Source organism: Euprymna scolopes, chromosome 19 (assembly GCF_053919585.1).
Source record: "Euprymna scolopes isolate OS-2025 chromosome 19, ASM5391958v1, whole genome shotgun sequence".
NCBI lineage: Eukaryota > Metazoa > Mollusca > Cephalopoda > Sepiida > Sepiolidae > Euprymna > Euprymna scolopes.
In genome coordinates, this window is record NC_136500.1 from 110,387,789 (window position 1) to 110,406,547 (window position 18,759).

The 18,759-nt window shown below is 30.9% G+C and overlaps 1 protein-coding gene across 2 annotated transcripts in view; it reads right to left on the bottom strand.

Moving 5' to 3' along the window:
• Positions 1–18,759, bottom strand: part of LOC145239875 (zinc finger and BTB domain-containing protein 11-like) — a 179,696-nt gene that overhangs the window by 23,401 nt on the left and 137,536 nt on the right. For both annotated transcript variants that reach the window (XM_080103468.1, XM_080103470.1), the window contains exon 3: positions 13,836–13,885. In XM_080103468.1, coding sequence (XP_079959594.1) covers positions 13,836–13,885 — 50 coding nt within the window. The remainder of the gene's footprint in view (positions 1–13,835; positions 13,886–18,759) is intronic.

Sequence of the window (18,759 nt, forward strand, 5' to 3'; positions counted from 1 at the left end):
GCGTAACGTCACTTCCTGATTAAGTTGTAGGTATAGACAGCTTCCGGTATTCAATCACGTGGTCACGTTAATAGGCAAAAAAATATGGCTACCGATTATCCATGGCTACCAATATGTGTTACCGATTGTCCATGTATGTTCTAAAGAGAAATAACAATTCTCCATTTGGATAATAATTATTATAATTGCACATTGGGAGAATTTTAATCTAACAAAATATAGTACTAGTTTTTTAAACCTTTAATTTCTAACAGAGAAAGTCGAATATTTCATTTTATTTTATTTTTTTTTTTACTTCAAAACAAACAATTTTTATATAATATTTTTCAGTTCGTTCTTTTAATAATCAATAAAACTTTTCACTGAGTATTTCCAAATATAGTTAGCATTTTTCACGGCAGTTTTTTTTTTTTTTTTTTTTTTTTACAATCGGTGAATTTTCAATATTTTAGCACCGGGCTTAATTTATTTTTTTGAAATATATTTAAAACTTCAAGTTTTTGCTTTTTATAAAATTTTAACTGTAAATAATTTACATGACGGGTTTGTTTTACTATTGTAAAAAAAAAAATTTTAACTAATAAAATATATCGATAAACATTGTAAGATTTTCAAAGCGATTACATATTTTAAAGTGAGTAAAATCACTAAAAACCTTTCCAGATAGGTAGAAGAGTAACTTATCTTGCCTTTGATAACATTTATTTGGTATAGATTTGATTTTTGACCACATTTTTGAATCTATGTGTATAGTAATACAAACCTCTAAAAACATATCCAGTTTGGAAGAAAAGTAACTTACCTTGCCTTTGATAACATTTATTTGTTATATATTTGTTTTTTGATAACTTTTTCGAATCTATGTGTACAGTAATACAAACCCAAATTTAATTTAACTTGGAAATAATATTTAAAATACATGTGCATACACTGCACAAGCACCCTTATTATTATCATAATAATAATAGTTATAATAATAAAAAACTGGTGTAGATGACATCGACTGGCGTCACACCACACCAACTAGTTGTGAAAGGACAGGGAGGATGGAAAGACCGAGGTGGGAGAGTACTGACCAAATCTTAACTGGAAGTGTACAGTTCAAATCTGGTACCTTGGGGAGACATTTTGTCATCCAAACCCCAGGAAACACCAATGGCCGATGCCAACGAGAAATCAGTAACAACGGCTGTTGCGATAACATGCAATCATCTGCATAAGTGGTCAAGAGGTGGAGAACACTGGAAATCTGGCGAGACTTGTTGTCACTTGGTCTCCAGGGAACACCACAGGTTACTGCCAGTGAGCGATCACTGATGATGGCCTGTGAGACAACTAATACGCTACACATTTTGATGAAAAATATGGGGAAAAAATGGACATAGAAGAACAGAAAACCAAAACTTTAAATATAATTTCTGTATTTAAAGTAATAGTTATTTAAATATTTCAACAGATAATCTTGTGGGCAAAATCCAGCTTTTAATGTGCATAGGAGAGACTGTGTATCCTATGTCTGCCAGAAGTTTATGTAATATTCCATTGATGCAGTCAGTCACCACTGGTAATTTGCCATTTACAAAAGTTTGGTGAATGAAATTGGTACTTAATACTTATCCCCTTATCCATTTCCTGGACAACATCGAGCAACATATCTCTGCCATTGGCATCGATAACACGTTAGTCGTTTTCAGGGCTTTTCACCAGCACATCTAAATGCCTTATATCTCATTTGCCCTATGTTTGGGTCAATAACATTTATAACATCTCAGGAGCACATCCATCTCTTTCTGTGTGCATTGTGACAACAGTGCAGCTATAGCAGTGTGCTCTGTAACTTCCATGCAGTCTTTTAAGATGAAATGAGCTTGTGCCAACACGTATTGGCAAATCTAGGTTCTCCATTTCAGAAGTGGTTTGTAAGAACTCTTCTGCATGCTCAGGCGATCCAACAATAAATGCACACTATAGGCACCGATCTAACACACCACCAAACAAAACTGTAAAACTGCATAAACTGTTTTACCTGACTAAAGGCAGTATGCTGCAAAATGTTTCCATGCAATGAAGCATTCAAAGCAAAAGTTGTGTACATTTTTTACACACAATCGAAATCCACACATTTCTCTAAACTCAATTGTTGGTATACAGCATATGCGCCACCTGAAAAACGTATTGAGATGACACACTTAATACACTTTACTCTATTTAACTGTTGTGACAGTTTCACTTTCTCCACTACCGACTGCTTAGATTCACTGCCGTCAAACAGGGGTATAAGCCTCAGGTTGAAGGCCATGAAGCCAAAAATAGTTTATGTCAGAAAAATAAAAAATGCAAGACAACTCTTGACTTGGAAGAATTGTCGAAATTGATAGACTCGAGCAATAATGTTGACATGAACTCAACCAGTAATGATAACATCAACATGTACTGAGAGCAACCTACAAAGTCACTGATAAATGACTCGAGTGTCACCCTTATATCATTTCTGGGTGCGTCCATTCTCGTACTTAAAGGAGTGTCCAATGAAAGCACACACACACACACACACAATGTTCTCAGGTGCTTCTACACCTGCTCATTCCACCACATAAAACATCAAACCCACACTTGACCTTGTGTCTAACCTCCTGGAAGGAAGTAAATAGAATAAAATTGAATTTTTATTCTTGGTGCTGTCCATTTTCTTTGACAATTGTTACTATTAAATTATTAATTAGTATTTTAAACCATTTTATTTTTGTTGTTAAATTTCATTATACCTTTTACTTTGTGCATAAAAACATTTTTATTGTGTTGGGAAAAACAAAAAGACTGTCAACGATTTAAACATTAAAGTTAGATTTTCAAAACTTTAAAAAGTGAATTATGATTGGGATTCGTTTGGGTGCTTTTAAAATATGCATTCATTTAGTTTGCACTATCAAAAATCAAAAGCAAAACATTTTCAGCCCATTTTTGAACAAAAAGATAATAAAATCAAACACACTTAGCTACACATATGCAATACATGCTAGCACATCTTTCTCATTTATCCCTGTTGTCATTATAAACAAATTATAGTTGTGTCTATGAAAAAGAAAAAGAAAAAAACACTAACCTGCTGAAATAAGAAATGCCAAAACCAACTATCTGAATTAAGATTCACATTAATACTATAAACATGTAAAAAAAAAAATAAAAAATAAATAAAATAAAAATTGATAGTATCACTTCTATTTATAATAAAAGGGAAATCTCTAAATATTTTATGCTAATTTATTTAGATGAGGGCAAAACTTTATTTAAGCATGATACTTATTATCTTTCCAGCCATGGGAGGATGCCAAAAAACCTAGTATTGATCTCTGGCGCACAGCTACCTCTTTTCAAGTAATAGATCTAAAGATTTTGTCAGGTCACTTATTCTGAGTGAGGGTTGGCCTATGCTTTTGATCAATGTCACTGCGCTGAAACACTAACTTTGGTCATAGTCGACAAATTTCCCAGAGCTCATGACATCACCAAATTCTACCGTTTGTAAACTTATATCGTTAAACAAGTAGATAACCTCTGACTGCCATCTAACTACTACACTAATTCCTTGACTAATTAGCCGGGTGCAGAGTTACAATATCAGGGACTTGCTAGTGATGTCTTGTGCCTGGCTTTAAATTCCTGACTAGAACAATGAACCACAACTCCCCATTTATTAATAGTTTCTCTCAAAACAGCAAATGGCGCTGCTAGCAGGCTACGTATATCCAATAGATATTTTGCCTCCAAGACGACTGCCTGTGTCTGTTTTGCATTATTCCAAATTTTTATACCCTAAACTCTACTCAAAACTCTTTATATCCTAATGTGTATTTATATTGTATTCTCTAAGTCATAATCATCTCTCCTGGGAACTAACCAATTGCGCTTCTTCCCAATCTGCTATAAAAACACATACATTGCACATACCTTTGAGGTGGGGTGTAGCTTTCGTTCCTTAACTTTAGCAGGCTAACCTTTTAAAAATTGATACACACTAAACATCTACAGATTTCTATTGCTAAGACATGCATTAACGTATATTCCTATCATATAGCTTAGCTGTAAAACATACTTATTACTGCCAATTCTGCTTCATGAGTGGAAAGTAGATGTAGAATCCACTTCTAAATATGTTTTTTTTATACCAATCTTTTAAAATTAATATTTGATGGATCTGGGAAAGTAGACACACACAAGTTTTTATCATTTAGATGTGATGAAAATCTTGTTTCCATTGATAACCTGAATTGTTCAACAATGGTAAGAAGGATTCTACTAAAGTCAGAAATTAGATTGGACAACTTTTGATAGAAATAACCTCAGAGCTAAATTTGTAGGTATCATTGATATGGTTGATGTTCTGTGACTTGATTCAAATGGACTCAGGAAGTGGATATTTTTTTTAAAAAGTCTCCATTGGTAAGTTGTTACGGTAGGGATTTTATAAACAGCACACATTACAAGAGCTTTTTATTGTTCTGAATTTATTTTCAGCATATAATATGTTGAATTCCACCATGTGGTCACATCTTGAATGAGTTTGTTTTTCCAAATTAAGCTGATCCTGTATTTCAGTTAATTTGCCAATTGCTAATAGAAAGAGATTAAAGTGAGAAACAGTATTTCTGTTAGATGTTAGGTTGTCTTCACAGCCCGAGTTACAATGTATGATAATTATTCTAAATCACATTCCCTGACATCAACAACCATATTTGTCTGAACCTGCAAGACTAAGATTTTATACTCATCATAAAACGTTGTGCAATTTTTCACTTATTCTTGCACCTGTGTGTGCACCAGGAATGGAACAACTCTAAGCACAGCTCTGCACTGTTCAAAGTTATTCGAAAGCCAGTGACCTGTCAAACTCAGAAAGGGAACATTATCTGTTGTAGCTGTCCAAATGTCTGTAGTTCATAAAATGCTGCTAATTTCAGCAAGAGATAGTTGAATTTTTGTTTTACCTTTGTAAATATAGTGAAAATTATTTTGCAGTGAAATAATTTTTTGATGCAATGCTGTAATTTAAACAAAGGTTTGTAATAAGCCCATTAAATCCAATGTAAGATGTTACAGAATATGGTTGAATATTGACAGCAATCATTTCTTTTATCATATAATAGATCTCTTGTGATCTGTGGTCATTAATATCCCAAACTTTTTTTGCCAATATTAATTCTATAATAGTTTGGTCTTTCACTGGAGGCTCATAGTTGCTGCGATTTATTCCTAAAAAGTCTGTGCTTCTTTTCTTATTTGCAACTTTTGCTTCTTTTGAATGAACATTTCTAAGATGGTTTAACATATTATTTGTAACAGTTTTTGCTGATTGCCACCATTTGATGTGATGGTTTGACATAATTTGCAGGTAACTGTATTCTTAATCTTGGAATCGACATCAAAATACTTTCCGAAGAAACTGATTGGCATAATGTTTGAAGGGTCAGTATTTAGTTAATTTTTTTTCGTATTTAAATTACTTGTACAATATCTAATAAGTGATTTATCTCAATAAAATATACATTATCTAAACCATAAAAAAAAATATACATATATAATGGTAGTAAGAGTCAAAAATGAGGAACAAAAGTACGACTCATGAAGAATGCTTTATTTTCGGTTCACACATAGTCACAATTTACAATACAATTCTTCGTTATGAAAACTGGAAGATGTAATAATTTTCTTTGACAATGATTTAAAGTAAAAAAAAATAATAATGTTAATTCGATAGGAAGAGAAAGGAGGGAAATTTTCCATATGCTTACATCTGTTTGCCTCAAATTCAGTGCAATTATGTGCACCATGCCTGTTATTTGATAATATGGTTTAGATGATGCATGTTTATTCAGTAAATTTTCACTGGTAACCAAAAGAGGGAGTTAACTTCTCACTGTTTACAATATGATTTAATTAATATTAATATCATTTATGACAACAAGATTTGCTGATAAATCGGCATTAGAAAAGCTATTAATTGACCGATTATCAAAGGCTGATTAATCAGTAATCGGCCAATTTGCTAATCGGTACATCCCTAAAATATATATACACACACACACACACCAACACTTCCATTCATTTAACCATTACTTTTCCCTTGTTCACGTATCAGACATTTTCTGATATTAACCAAGTTCACTCTCCAGTTCTCATGGTTCAACTGTTTCTAGATTCCACTCTATACAGTTTTGCCAATTATTTACTTCCTTGGCTAGCCAATCTTCCTGTGGTTTAAGACATTCATGATTTCGCAATAGTTATTCAGGAGGATGAATGTTTGCCATAACATAATCGATTCATCCTTCGGATAACATCTCTGCTGGACAAGTGTAATGCTTTCATCAAATCCTTCGACCTGATGTAGTAAGTTTGGTTAGCCTTTCCATTGCAGATACATCTCATTATGGACCTGTTATTTCACTGCAATCATGCAAAAGATGACTGGGTGAGGGTCGAGCATTCACTGCCATTTATCATGACGGTCCTGACACAGCTGCTATACAACTTATGCTGGCTGTAGAAAGGGACAGCTTGCAACGTTGTCAGAGGTAACTCACAAAATTTTGCCAAAGCTGCATTCACCCTTACGGTTGTACTGGGTTCACATCCACTGCCTGCACTCAGCATATTTTCTAGATAAAACTGAATAAGAAGTAGGTTAGATGAAAAAGGTCATGCAATCATCGGCAACACAGGATATTACTGCTATAAAGTGTATTCAGTTAAAAATAGTAGTATTCCGCTTAAAGACTGCCAATGGAAGCCTTTAAGTTATTATACAGATTACACACCCCGCCCCATTCTCAACTCATATTTCTTGGCCAGCTCAAATATTCAATCAATGTTCATGCTGGTACAGCTTGAATTGAATAGAAATAATGGCTCACCTCTCATCCGTATTTTTATAGTGTCGGCTGGACCATGATGTAAAGTTGGCTCTAAACCAGGGCTAAACCTTACCTAAAGTGCCAAAGGGGAAAATTGAAATGAATTTAGAAACAATTTTGCTTAACTGGCAGGTGTTTCCGCAAGATCATGCCAGATTTAAGCATCTTTAAAATTACATCTGTATTTTTATACGTAACTGAACTTACTAAAAAAATAGACAACGAAATCAGTCAAGTATCCAAAATAAATGTTTATATTGTTTTAATAAAAAAAAAAAAATGGGGTTGTAGAAAAGAAGTGATAAATTTAGTGAATAAAAAAACAAAAACAATGCAAGATACTAATACTAATTGAGCCTACTCATTTTAGTTTTCAATTTTTATTTGTTTGCATATTCTTTAAACCTAGGTAAATAAAACTCCTTCAATTTTAAATAACTTTTCCCTTTTTATGGTTTATATTTGTAGGTGATTATTTAAAACTGTTTCAGATTAGCCACCATCTGGGTCAGCTTAAGTATTTTTTTAAAATAAATCTTATATATAAAGCTCACTGTTTGTCTGTTTGTCTATTTTTTCATAATTCATCTTCTCAGAGATGTGAGGTCACTGAGTGGCACAAGATGGGTCAAATTATTGTACTTTTGTGAACCATATTTTATGGGTTTTTAGCTGGTAAAAATAACTACTAAGAAGTCAAAATTGAAAAGAAAAATTAGAAGTGGATAGATGTAAGTCAACTTAAAGTTTTCATGTATGCATATATATATATATATATATATATATACACATACATACACTTATATGTTAACATTATTTCATATCCAACTGATGATAGCTCAAATGGTAACGACTAGGGCTGGAGTGCTTTATGTTTTGGTTCAGGTTCTAGAAAGCCATTCTTAACATAGGGACGGGAGGGTGTTGTGTACCTATTCTGTACTTTCACCTAACAATTTAATAAGAACAGGTATCGTAAAACTTTAATTAAACTTGAAAGTACTATTTAAAAATAGCGCGGATCAATAAGTGCACTAGCACCAAATAACATTCTAGCCCAGTGTGTTTCGATCTACGACATTCCATGAGAGGTACGTACACGATAAAGCTTTTTGTTTATTTTTGTTTATCGCCACAAGTGCTAATTTTGACCTTCACCAATTTTCCTTTATAAAACAATTAGAAACTCATCAAACATTGGGCGAGGCACTTAAACCATTTAAAAAAATAAAATAAAATAACGGTAACATAAGTGCATAAGCACCAAATTTTTTGTTTTGTTTTGTTTTCGTTTTGTTTGTTTGTTAAATCCAGCAAAAAAAAAAAATAAATAAATAAATAAAAATAACAAAAGAATACAAACACAATAATAAGAAAAGAGTATTGTAAAACTTTAATTAAACTTGAAAATAATATTTAAAAATAGTGCAAATTCCATTTTGACTTTCACCAATTTTCCTGTTAAACTCCAGCACCCTCCCCCCCTCAAAAACCATAAAATCATAATAACAAAAATCGGTGGGGATTAGATAAGTAGGTTCCGCAGACGAGCCTCGTTCTGACATTAAGAAAATTTAGGTTAACAACCAGTGAAGCTACTGAAAAGTAACCCTTTTGAATGAATATGGATATAAACAATATTTTTAAAATTAATTTCTTAATTTTACTTAAAAACAAAATGTAAACATATATAAAAATATTTTAGAAAATGTCTTAATTTAAAATAAAAATTGATTGTAAGGAATTTTTAAAAAAATAATTATTGAAAATTATTGCAAAGTGTTTACATAGCTGGTTCTTTGGGATAATAGGGGCGCCTGAAACCCCTCTTTGAAAACAAAAAAAGCTTTAGTGTTTTTGTTATTTTAAAGCGCTTGATTTTTTTTAAGTTTGAAACAAGTAGTGACTAGTTAACTTAGAACAATAAGTGCGCATGGCCGAAATTCTTCAGGGTTTAAATGTATTGTAATGCTTTTATGGTGGTCGAAAAACGTTTTTCTGCCGCCATATTACTTCCTATTTACTTGCCTCCCCCACGAGGGCAGAGTTAGACATAAGGTCGGTTTTTAATGTAGAGAAGCATTAAAAAAACGAAATGGTGAAATATAAAAGCAATTTAAGCTAAAAGTAAAAAAAAGAAAATTTTTTTTTAATTCAAAGAATTAAAGAAAGAAAAACATTCAAAGAAATTTCAAAACTCATTAAGATAAATAAAGATTACCTTTAAAATAGTTAATAAAATTCTTGTATATCATATTAAATATGTTATGAAAAGTTCTATGACGTTTTTATCATAAATTTTGGAGAGCATTAATCTCACTTCAAACAAACAGTTCAACTTAAAAATATAAGAGAATCGTAATGAAAGAATCGTAAATCTAAGGTATTTTTTAACAATGTGATTCTGATTCCGATACCCCCAAAATACACAATTCTTACAATTAACGATTCCAATTAATCATCCCACCACTAATTCTTAGAATAAATCATTTTTTTTTCAATGCTCTAAAAAATAAAATGTAACATTTCTTTAGTATATATTTGCATTGATTAATGAGAATGGATTCTCAAATTAGTAATTTATTTGTAAGAAAAATTTTCTAAACTATATCACCATGAAACGATTTTTGTTTTTCATATAAAACATATTTTGGAACAAATAAATGAAAAAAAAAATTGTGTAGAATATTTTCAGAATAAAATAAATTAAGAAATAATGATAAAAAAATAAATTTACAAGGTCCATCTGATGAAATATTTTTTAATAACTGATGTGCATATTCCAATTGGATATTCTGTGAGATTATAGATGGATCAGAATTCTCCTGTATTAAAAAACAAAAATAAAGAAAAATGTATGTACCTATGAGGACAGAAAATATCATATTCCAAAACCTATGTAAATCGATCAAGTAGTTTTAATTTTATAAAGAAAATTTTTAAGCGATCAATGATAATTTGTAAGCATTACAATATGATTACCGAGTTACTCCCTTTCCTTTCTTGAGATTTTTTTCAAAATAGTAAGTGAGATAGTCACTCCTCAGATACTTATAAAATTTGCTTTTATTTAAAAATAAAACTTGTTTAATATACGTGATTTTTAGAATATGATATTTTGATTTCAACATGGGTAGATAGATCATAGATTTTCTTTATTTTTGTTTTTTTTTAATATAAAAGGAATTCTGGACAAAAAGGTATATTTGTGTGTTTATATATTCATATACTAACAGCACGTACTCCGCATAGCCAAGGGGTCTTTTACTTATATTTTTATTATGCTTTTAATTCAATTATTATGGTATTATTTTAATAGAACAAAATTTTCATGAAATTATAACTTATGTTTGTTTGAGATAATATTGTTTTCATTATTTAAATTAAGAGTTTTAAAAGGCAAAAATAACTTTATTTCTTAGTTTAAAAGCTCCTAAATTTCTTTCACATTTCCAAAGAGTCGCAAAGTATTTACTTTTGTTTAAATTAGTAACAAAAGATTAAAAGTGCTAATTTGTTAACAAAAAAAACAACAATATTTTTTCAGGGTGAGGTAAATTATTAAGTAAATGATTTACAGTAAAACTGGGATATGTTCCTCTCCCTCATGACGATTTGCAAAGAAAATAACATAAAAATAAACATTTTTTTTGTTTGGTCTTTCAAAAAGTATCTTGAATATTCTGTATGTTTTGCTTAACAACATGACCAGGATGTAGAATATTCACCATAAAATTGCAAAATGTTTGCATGTACACATTGTTTTTTTCTCTATTTCTCACTTACTCTTTTTCCCCCTCTCATTATGAATTCTGTAATTTCGAACAAATGCATCGATTGGTCAAATTTATACCGGTTTGTCAATCAAAATGCTTGAACTATGAATTACAGTGAATCAATGAATATGTTACAAAATTTTTTTCTTGTTTTTCATGACTGATTGTTTTTTTTTGGGGGGGGGGGAGGCGGGGTATGCACTCCTCATTTAATATCAATGAACAAAATAAAAATGCCAATCTAAATAAAGTTTAGAATTAGTAAAATTAATAGAAAACAGAATTTTTTAAAGCACATACTTGGATTAGAACCAGATTTAAATATTGAAACAGAATTGAATATTTATCTCATGCAGTCGCCTATAAATGCACAAAAAATATAAGAAACTAGCCTTACCTTATGTATTAGATATATGTTTATTCATATATTTTTTAATGTTTTGTTATTATCACAAACATGAGTGAAAAACAGAGGTCTGTGTAGTTAGTAGGCCAAAGAGTGGCCTCTGATTTCTAAAGGCGAAATAAATTTTCCACTCACAATCAATATGCTAAATCTATGTGAAACAAAGTTTGTTTTGCAATGGCTTTTCCAATATCCTTAAATAACACAAAATACATGCTAAAATATTGTTTAGTTCTGGGACTGAGTTATGTTTGACTAAAGTCTTCTAATTATCTGTAATTTGTAATAAACTGAACAAATTACCCATTTCTCAGTTATGTATTTGTCGCACTATGCCGATTCAACAATTTTATCATTTCTTAATTCCTTTATTCTTCCATCTAATCTACATAGTGTGTTTGTAAAAGACATATATAAATTAGATGACAAAATAATAGGTCTCTGTAAAGAGAATTTAGTTTAGTTATTATGCAAGAAAAAATCTGTGACATATGTATTAAGATTATGAATTTTCAAATGTAATCAAAGTAGAATAAGTGGCTGGGTAGTCTAATAATTTATGATTTGTTATTAATAGTGTTTTAATTTGAAAGATGACAGTATGTTTCAAACTTCTGATTTTCAATTTTTTTTTTAAATTTTATAAAAAAATCTAAAGATATAGTGAATGAAAAAAAAAATATTGATGCCTGATAGCAAATCTCAAAACCCTTAACTAACTACATACAACTGAAAACAATATTTCATTTCATGAAAAAGTTTTTGCAACAAATTTTAATGTTGACACACAATTTATCTATTGCAAATGACTCATTGTATGCAATCAATTAAACACAAGTTGATATTTTTACAGAGTAGTAGCTGAATGGAAATAATAGGTTCGTAATTTCCCCAGATAATATTAGTGTGTAAATAACTAGAATAAATTTGATTGAAATGTCATAGGTGATTCTATAGTAAATAATAGCATCCATTATGTACCCCTCTCTCAAATTACTTTAATAAAGGTTTTTTCAATAAAGGCAAGAGTTTAGACTGTAATAAATAAAAAAAAAATAAAAATAGTTACTTCAATAAATTTAAAACACTCCAACATATGAATAAAAATGGAAAATACAAAACTTTGTAGAAACCATAATTTCCAGATTTACTATTCATTTTCAAAATATTCAAAATTTTAATGCCAAATTGTGGACGACAAAAAAAAACAGGGATGAATAAATCCATCTAACTTCACCACAATTATTAAAAAATCTTAATTTAGATGACATCAACTTGATAAGGTAACTTATCTGGAAGAAAAATTCCAGAATAAGTATGATGAGAACCAAAATTTCTATGAGACCCCCCCCCCAACAATCATTCATGATGAGGAGTACCACCTTTATTTTTGTGCAAATTTATTTATAACACAATATATATTGTACTAGCTGTACCTGTGAAACCACGCATTATCATGGCGCAGTCTGGTTGATGAAACAAACGCATGCACAAACACATGCACAATCACACACGAACACACAAACGTTGCAAATAGTCAAGAATAGACAGTTAAAAGGCTTCCAAGTCACACATAAGGATATTTTTAAGTATGCAAAATACTGGTTATGAACATGGGTCTCAGATATAATAATTGCTGTATCAGTTTTTTTTGTTTTTTTTTTTTTATTTAGCATACAGATAAAGAATTTTCGTCTTTTATAAAACAAAGAAGAAATAATGGTTATGAGTGTTGATGTATCGAAAAACAGTATGTCCAACATATGTACACAGAAAACATTTAGCTAGGTAGTCAGGAACAGACAGTACGGGTGTCGGCTATATTAATCGATTAATCTGTTTTTAAAATTTTTATTATTTAACGTATAAATAAAGAATTTTTGTCAATCATACTTAAAAAAAAAATTAAATAAAGAAGAAATAATGGTTATCAGTGCTGATGTGTCGAAAAATAGTATGTCAGATGTATGTAAACAGAAAAAAATCTAGCACAGTAGAGTAACTGTTTAATAAAAATTAACATGTACGGTATACTTAATGTATAAATGAAAGCATTCTTGGCTTATAAACATTGCTCGTTGTGTCACAGTTGTTTAATATGTTTGTATTAGGTGTACTTTATATATATTGCCTCTTGTATAGAGTGAAGCCATATGGGTAAATTTCTGGAGTGTTTGCTTTTGTAATAAGAGTTAGATTCTGGAATGAACGAATAGTCAGTTTCAACCAATGAGATTTAGCGAAATGTGAGACAGGAGAATTTATTATTTTTGTATTGGGAAATGGAAGGATTATGTTATGGATATGACTATATGACTCAGTTAATAAGGGTGCAACCCCATATCCGTCAAAAGTGTAGAAATCCTCCAACTGATGACTGAGAGCGGTAAGAATATTTAGAGGGGAAAATACGAACTACTTTCTCTAAAGATGCTTGCGATTGTGATGATGGCGCTCCTAGGATGAAATATAGGATTTTACTATAACAACAAAATGTGGCATAAATAGCATTCAAAAGTTACATAAGATGGTAGATACTAGTGTAGACATAATAAATTTCTATGTGGCATCTGTTGTTGTAAACCTACTGTAATTTGGTCCAGAGGGGAATTTCTGCAATCAAAATATTATACATAGCAGATAAAGCAAAATTTTAAATTTTGTAAAATATATTTCTAACACCAACTAACTTCATTTATTTATTTTTTAACCAGAAGACAGAATGAAAAAAGAATTTCTTACTTTAGATGGGAACTGAGCTTGTTTAGGTGGTTGATTGGTGTGGACTTCACCTGAAATAATAAAAATAAAAACCATGAGAAAATCCAATTCAAAACCATCCATAGTTGTTGTTAATGAAATGTTCTTGAATATATATATATATATATATATATATATATATATATATATATATATATAAATGTAAAGAAATAAAATAAAATTTCATTTATAACATCTTGACAAACATTTATGAAAATCAGGCTTTTATAATTATGAATGGTATAATTCCCTCTAAATAAAACCAATGTGTTTGTGTGTTCCTTATAAAAAGAAATGTTAGAGAATCTACATAAAATCCAAAATTGTATTCTTATGCAATATTTACAACGAAAATGTTTTTTAATCTTTAAATGTACCCATAATGGGATTGTGAGGGCATAAGCCAATAAAACTTGAAATATATTAAATTCTTATGAAATTTAAATTATATGTATAAAATTCTGAGGAAAACAATATAAGTGGTTCTGAATCTCTGCACTACCCTCTTTGTACTGAACATCTACGTGCTCTCACCCATAGAGACAGATAAAAACTTCAGATAAATTTTGCAGATACAGACTTTAAATGAATTTAAACCATACATATAATATACTAAGTCAGAGTTTTCCAACATTTCAACTCTGACTATATAAAAAGACAAAATGGAGAAAAGAGATGGATGGGGGGGGGGTAAAAATAAAGTAAATAATATGGAATTTTGAGCATAATGAAAAATTACATAATACTGGTTCTTATTCTATCTCAAACAACATTGGATCTTCTTGCTAGTAAATTATAATTTTTTCCATCTTTCTTATTGCAATAAATAATTCCTACTAAAATTTGAGGCAATTTCAGTTTCAGAGATAACAACCATATGTGTATGTGTGTGTGTATATCAGTGGCCTGGCAAGGCTACAGGGGCGACAACCGAAGCAGCAAAACTGAAGCTGGCTTGCAGGACAAATTTGGGCAGATTTTATTGGTTTGAAAATATAGGTTCTTTTTTTACCAATTATCATATAATTTTAAACACAGAATAGTATTATAATCTTTAAAAAAAAAAAAACCCTGAAAATTTTCATGTAGTTTTGTCCCATAGAACTAAAGATATAAGCATTTCAATATTCAACTTGGCTACCAGTATATATATATATACACACACACACACACAGTAGAACCCCCAGGATACAGTGGCCCTAGGATACATTTTTTTTTCAGGTTACAATGTGGAATACAATGTTTTTTAGGCCTCTGGTTACGGTATTTGCTCTGCCTTACAGTGTTATTTATAATGTTATTTGATTATATACATGTGCATACTGTACTGTATTTTGTTACTAATTTTTAATGCCATATCTAGGGGTTCTACTATATATCGATATATATGCACATACACATAAAATTCTATGATTTAATGACAATTTTGGGATAAAATAATTTTTACATATCTTTGCTTTAGTTGAATTGTGTTCAACATACTTTTACTGGAAGAATACCTGCCTTAAAACAAGTAAAATTCCCCAGACAAAACAGTTTTGCACAACTTTTATGTCCTCTTATAAATATTAAAATTAAGATATAATGATACTAAACCTTGTGTTTTTTGATTTTAGAAAATGTCTAAAGCTTAGCTTAAGAGGCCTTAAAAAGAAATTGATATTAAGAGAATCTTAATTGGTGTCTAACAACTATGGATCAAATTCAATGCAAGTCTAAAATATTTGAATTTTAAAACAAAAGATTGTGCTCATATTATACCCATAAAACTTGTTTAAAATATCTGAAAGAAAGTGAAATTTAGAGAATAATTATTAATTTGTTTAATAGTTTTACAAAATTGAAGTTGTACAAATTTTCACAAAAAGAGCTTCCATTTCTTATTTATCCATTTGCATAAAACTAAATATTGCTCACATTAAGACCCTGTTACATTGAGCTGCTATGTTCCAAAATTCATAATGATCGGTTAATGAGTGAATCATTTATACAAATGTATAAACACATAAGTTTATATAAACAGAAATATGTAAGTTATGGTGAACTGATTAGCAATTCGTTCTGCCAATTTCTGAAACAATAATTGTTTGGACGTCATCTTTTCATCAGTAGAGTCCAGTCGCTGATAAATTCAAACACAGATTGATTTAGAAACTTCCAGTATGGAGGGTTAATCATCACATAATTGTATGATATAAATACATTATGCTTTTTACGTAATTGAATATCACTGCCATTATTTCTCCATATTCTTATGCAAAATTAATAATCTATATAATTATAAAACTCAAATGACCTTGTAACGATGTATGTAACCCACTTTCCGGTTTAAGACATCCGGTTGCACATGCGCGCATGACCTGCGCACTGAAATATTCATGGTATTATTTCGAAATTATTATTTAATATGGAAAGAGTGGGGTTTAAAATAAAACGTAATACAGAAATGAACGATGTAAAAAAAAAAAAAAAAGCAGACAGTATTAACAATTGTTTATTTGGATAATTTAAACGCAAAAAAAAACAAAACAAAAGAACAATTGGGACGCTGAAATATTAACATTATTTCAAAATTATTATTTAACATAGGAAGAGTGGGGTTTAAAATAACTTAAATGTAATACAGAAATGAACAATGTAAAAAAAAAAAAAATAATAATAAAAAGCAGACATATCAAAATTTGAATTTAACTATAATAAGTATTATGGTATCTGTTCAGTGCACATTTAGGTGTATCAGAATTTTTGTAGGAATTTTTGACACCCCTAACACGGAACTGCGAATAAAATATAAAAAACTTGTAATTTCTCTTTTAAAAGTGGGTTGTTTATTTTCTTTATGGATTATACTTCCAAAATAAACTATTAAAGTTGTTTTAAAAGTAATAGAAATATTTTTTGTTATTTTTTAAAAAACAGTAATGAAATTAATTGAATTTTATGAGCTCAGTATTTTTCAATTCTTAAACTTTAAAAATCTATCAAATTTTTCTATTGATTCAATTTTTACGATATTTTCAGGGTCAATGTGACCGAATATAATATTTTAGACAAACGTTTTTTTTTAATTCACGCCCCCCCTCATTTTCAAGTGTCTATTAAAAAGTAAATAATTAATTTACTCACCAAAGTTTTATATATTACAAATTGAAGATAAAAGATCAATAAATAATATATTCAAATTCAAAACAAAAAAAAAACTAGTGTTTTTTAGAAATTTACCTGTAAAGTCCAAAGTTTAAAACCTTTTTTTTTAAAAAAAAAAAACACATTGTTTGTTTTTTCTTTTGTTGTTTGCAGGGAAGAGAAAAGGATATTGCCTACGAGGCTACAAAGTCTATTTTGAACTCTATCAAAGCAGGATAAGTCCTTTCTAGCAGCTCCTGCCTAGATGTGGCAACAGAATTCCATCCTTGGATGTACCTAGCTTTCTTGTGAAGTAAACCTTCATGCCATACTCTATCAAAGGCCTTAGATATGTCAAGAGCAATTGCCCTAATAAGGTTTCCCCCGTCGAGAGATTCGCTAATCCTATGAGATATAACTGTAAACACATCTGCTGTAGATCTAGCAGAACGGAAACCATATTGTGTGTCACTAAGAAGGTTATTTTTGCCGAGATAGTTGATTTATTTAACACAGATTCCAGCAATTTACTCATGACGCACAGGAGACTTATTGGCCTGTACTGAGAGAGGGATGAGCGATGACCTGAATTCTTAAATACAGGGCATACTGATGAGATTTTCCAGGGTGATGGGAAGCAATTCTCCTAAAGACAATGTTTAAACAGTTTGGTAAGTATGGGGACTAGTTCTGGTTGAAGTTTTTTTGAGTACTATAATTGGAATACCGTCAGGGCCGGTTGCTTTACTGGAATCAAGGTTTTTAATTAGCTTGGCAACATCACGTACAGATATATGTATATCACATAGCATGTTTTCTGATACAGGAGGAAATATTGGGGGTTGGCGGCCTTGGTTGCAAAGGTTAGAATTAGCTGCAAAGTTCCTGGCAAAGAGTTTGGCTTTGTCTGATGCTGACGAGATTACCTCAGGTCCATTGATGTTGGTTGGGATAGAGAACACGCTTCTGTTCAGGATTCTGTCTGCTATTTGCCAAAACTGGTGGGAACCAAGCCGCTGCTCAACTACTTTGGACTTGACGGACTGAGCATACAACTCTCTTGCATTCTTTATTATTTTCTTACAATGGTTGCTGGCAGTCCTGAAAACGGCTTTAGTTTCCATACATCTATTATGTTGGAAGCAGTGGAAAAAGTGATTTCTGTGCGCAATGGCAGCAGCACATTCTGGAGAGAACCATGGCTGGCTGTTAGGTTTTTGCTGGAACTTTTTCGAGGGTATGAAATGGTCTATACCTACAATTAACCATTCCGTCAGGTCTAATACTATAGAGGACACATCCTTTTTAAACATGGACCACAGAGGTAGATCCGATATAAATGTATGGAAGCTATCCTAGTCAGCCTTAGTGTATCGATATACTGTACGATGGAGAGGTACATCTGGGGACCTACTACATTTCATTTTTATCTTAATTGATACAACAGAGTGGTCGGAAGATCCAAGAGGAGACAGAAGAGAAACTGAACATAATTCAGGGCAAGTTGTGAGAAAAAGGTCTAGTAGACTCGCATACTGGCCGTCATTGTCAGGCACACGGGTGGGTTCAAGAACAATCTGAGTGAGGTCATAAGCAAGGGAGAAATCATGACAGAACCTCCCCTCATCATCAGTCTTGTTTGAGTGGGTCAACAATTCCACGTTGTGAACATTGAAGTCTCCACATACGTGAATGTTAGCTGAAGGATAAGCAGATAGGACTTGGTCAATTTTCTCAGATATGCTTTTAAAGATAGTAACTCTGCTGTTGTGGGGGCGAT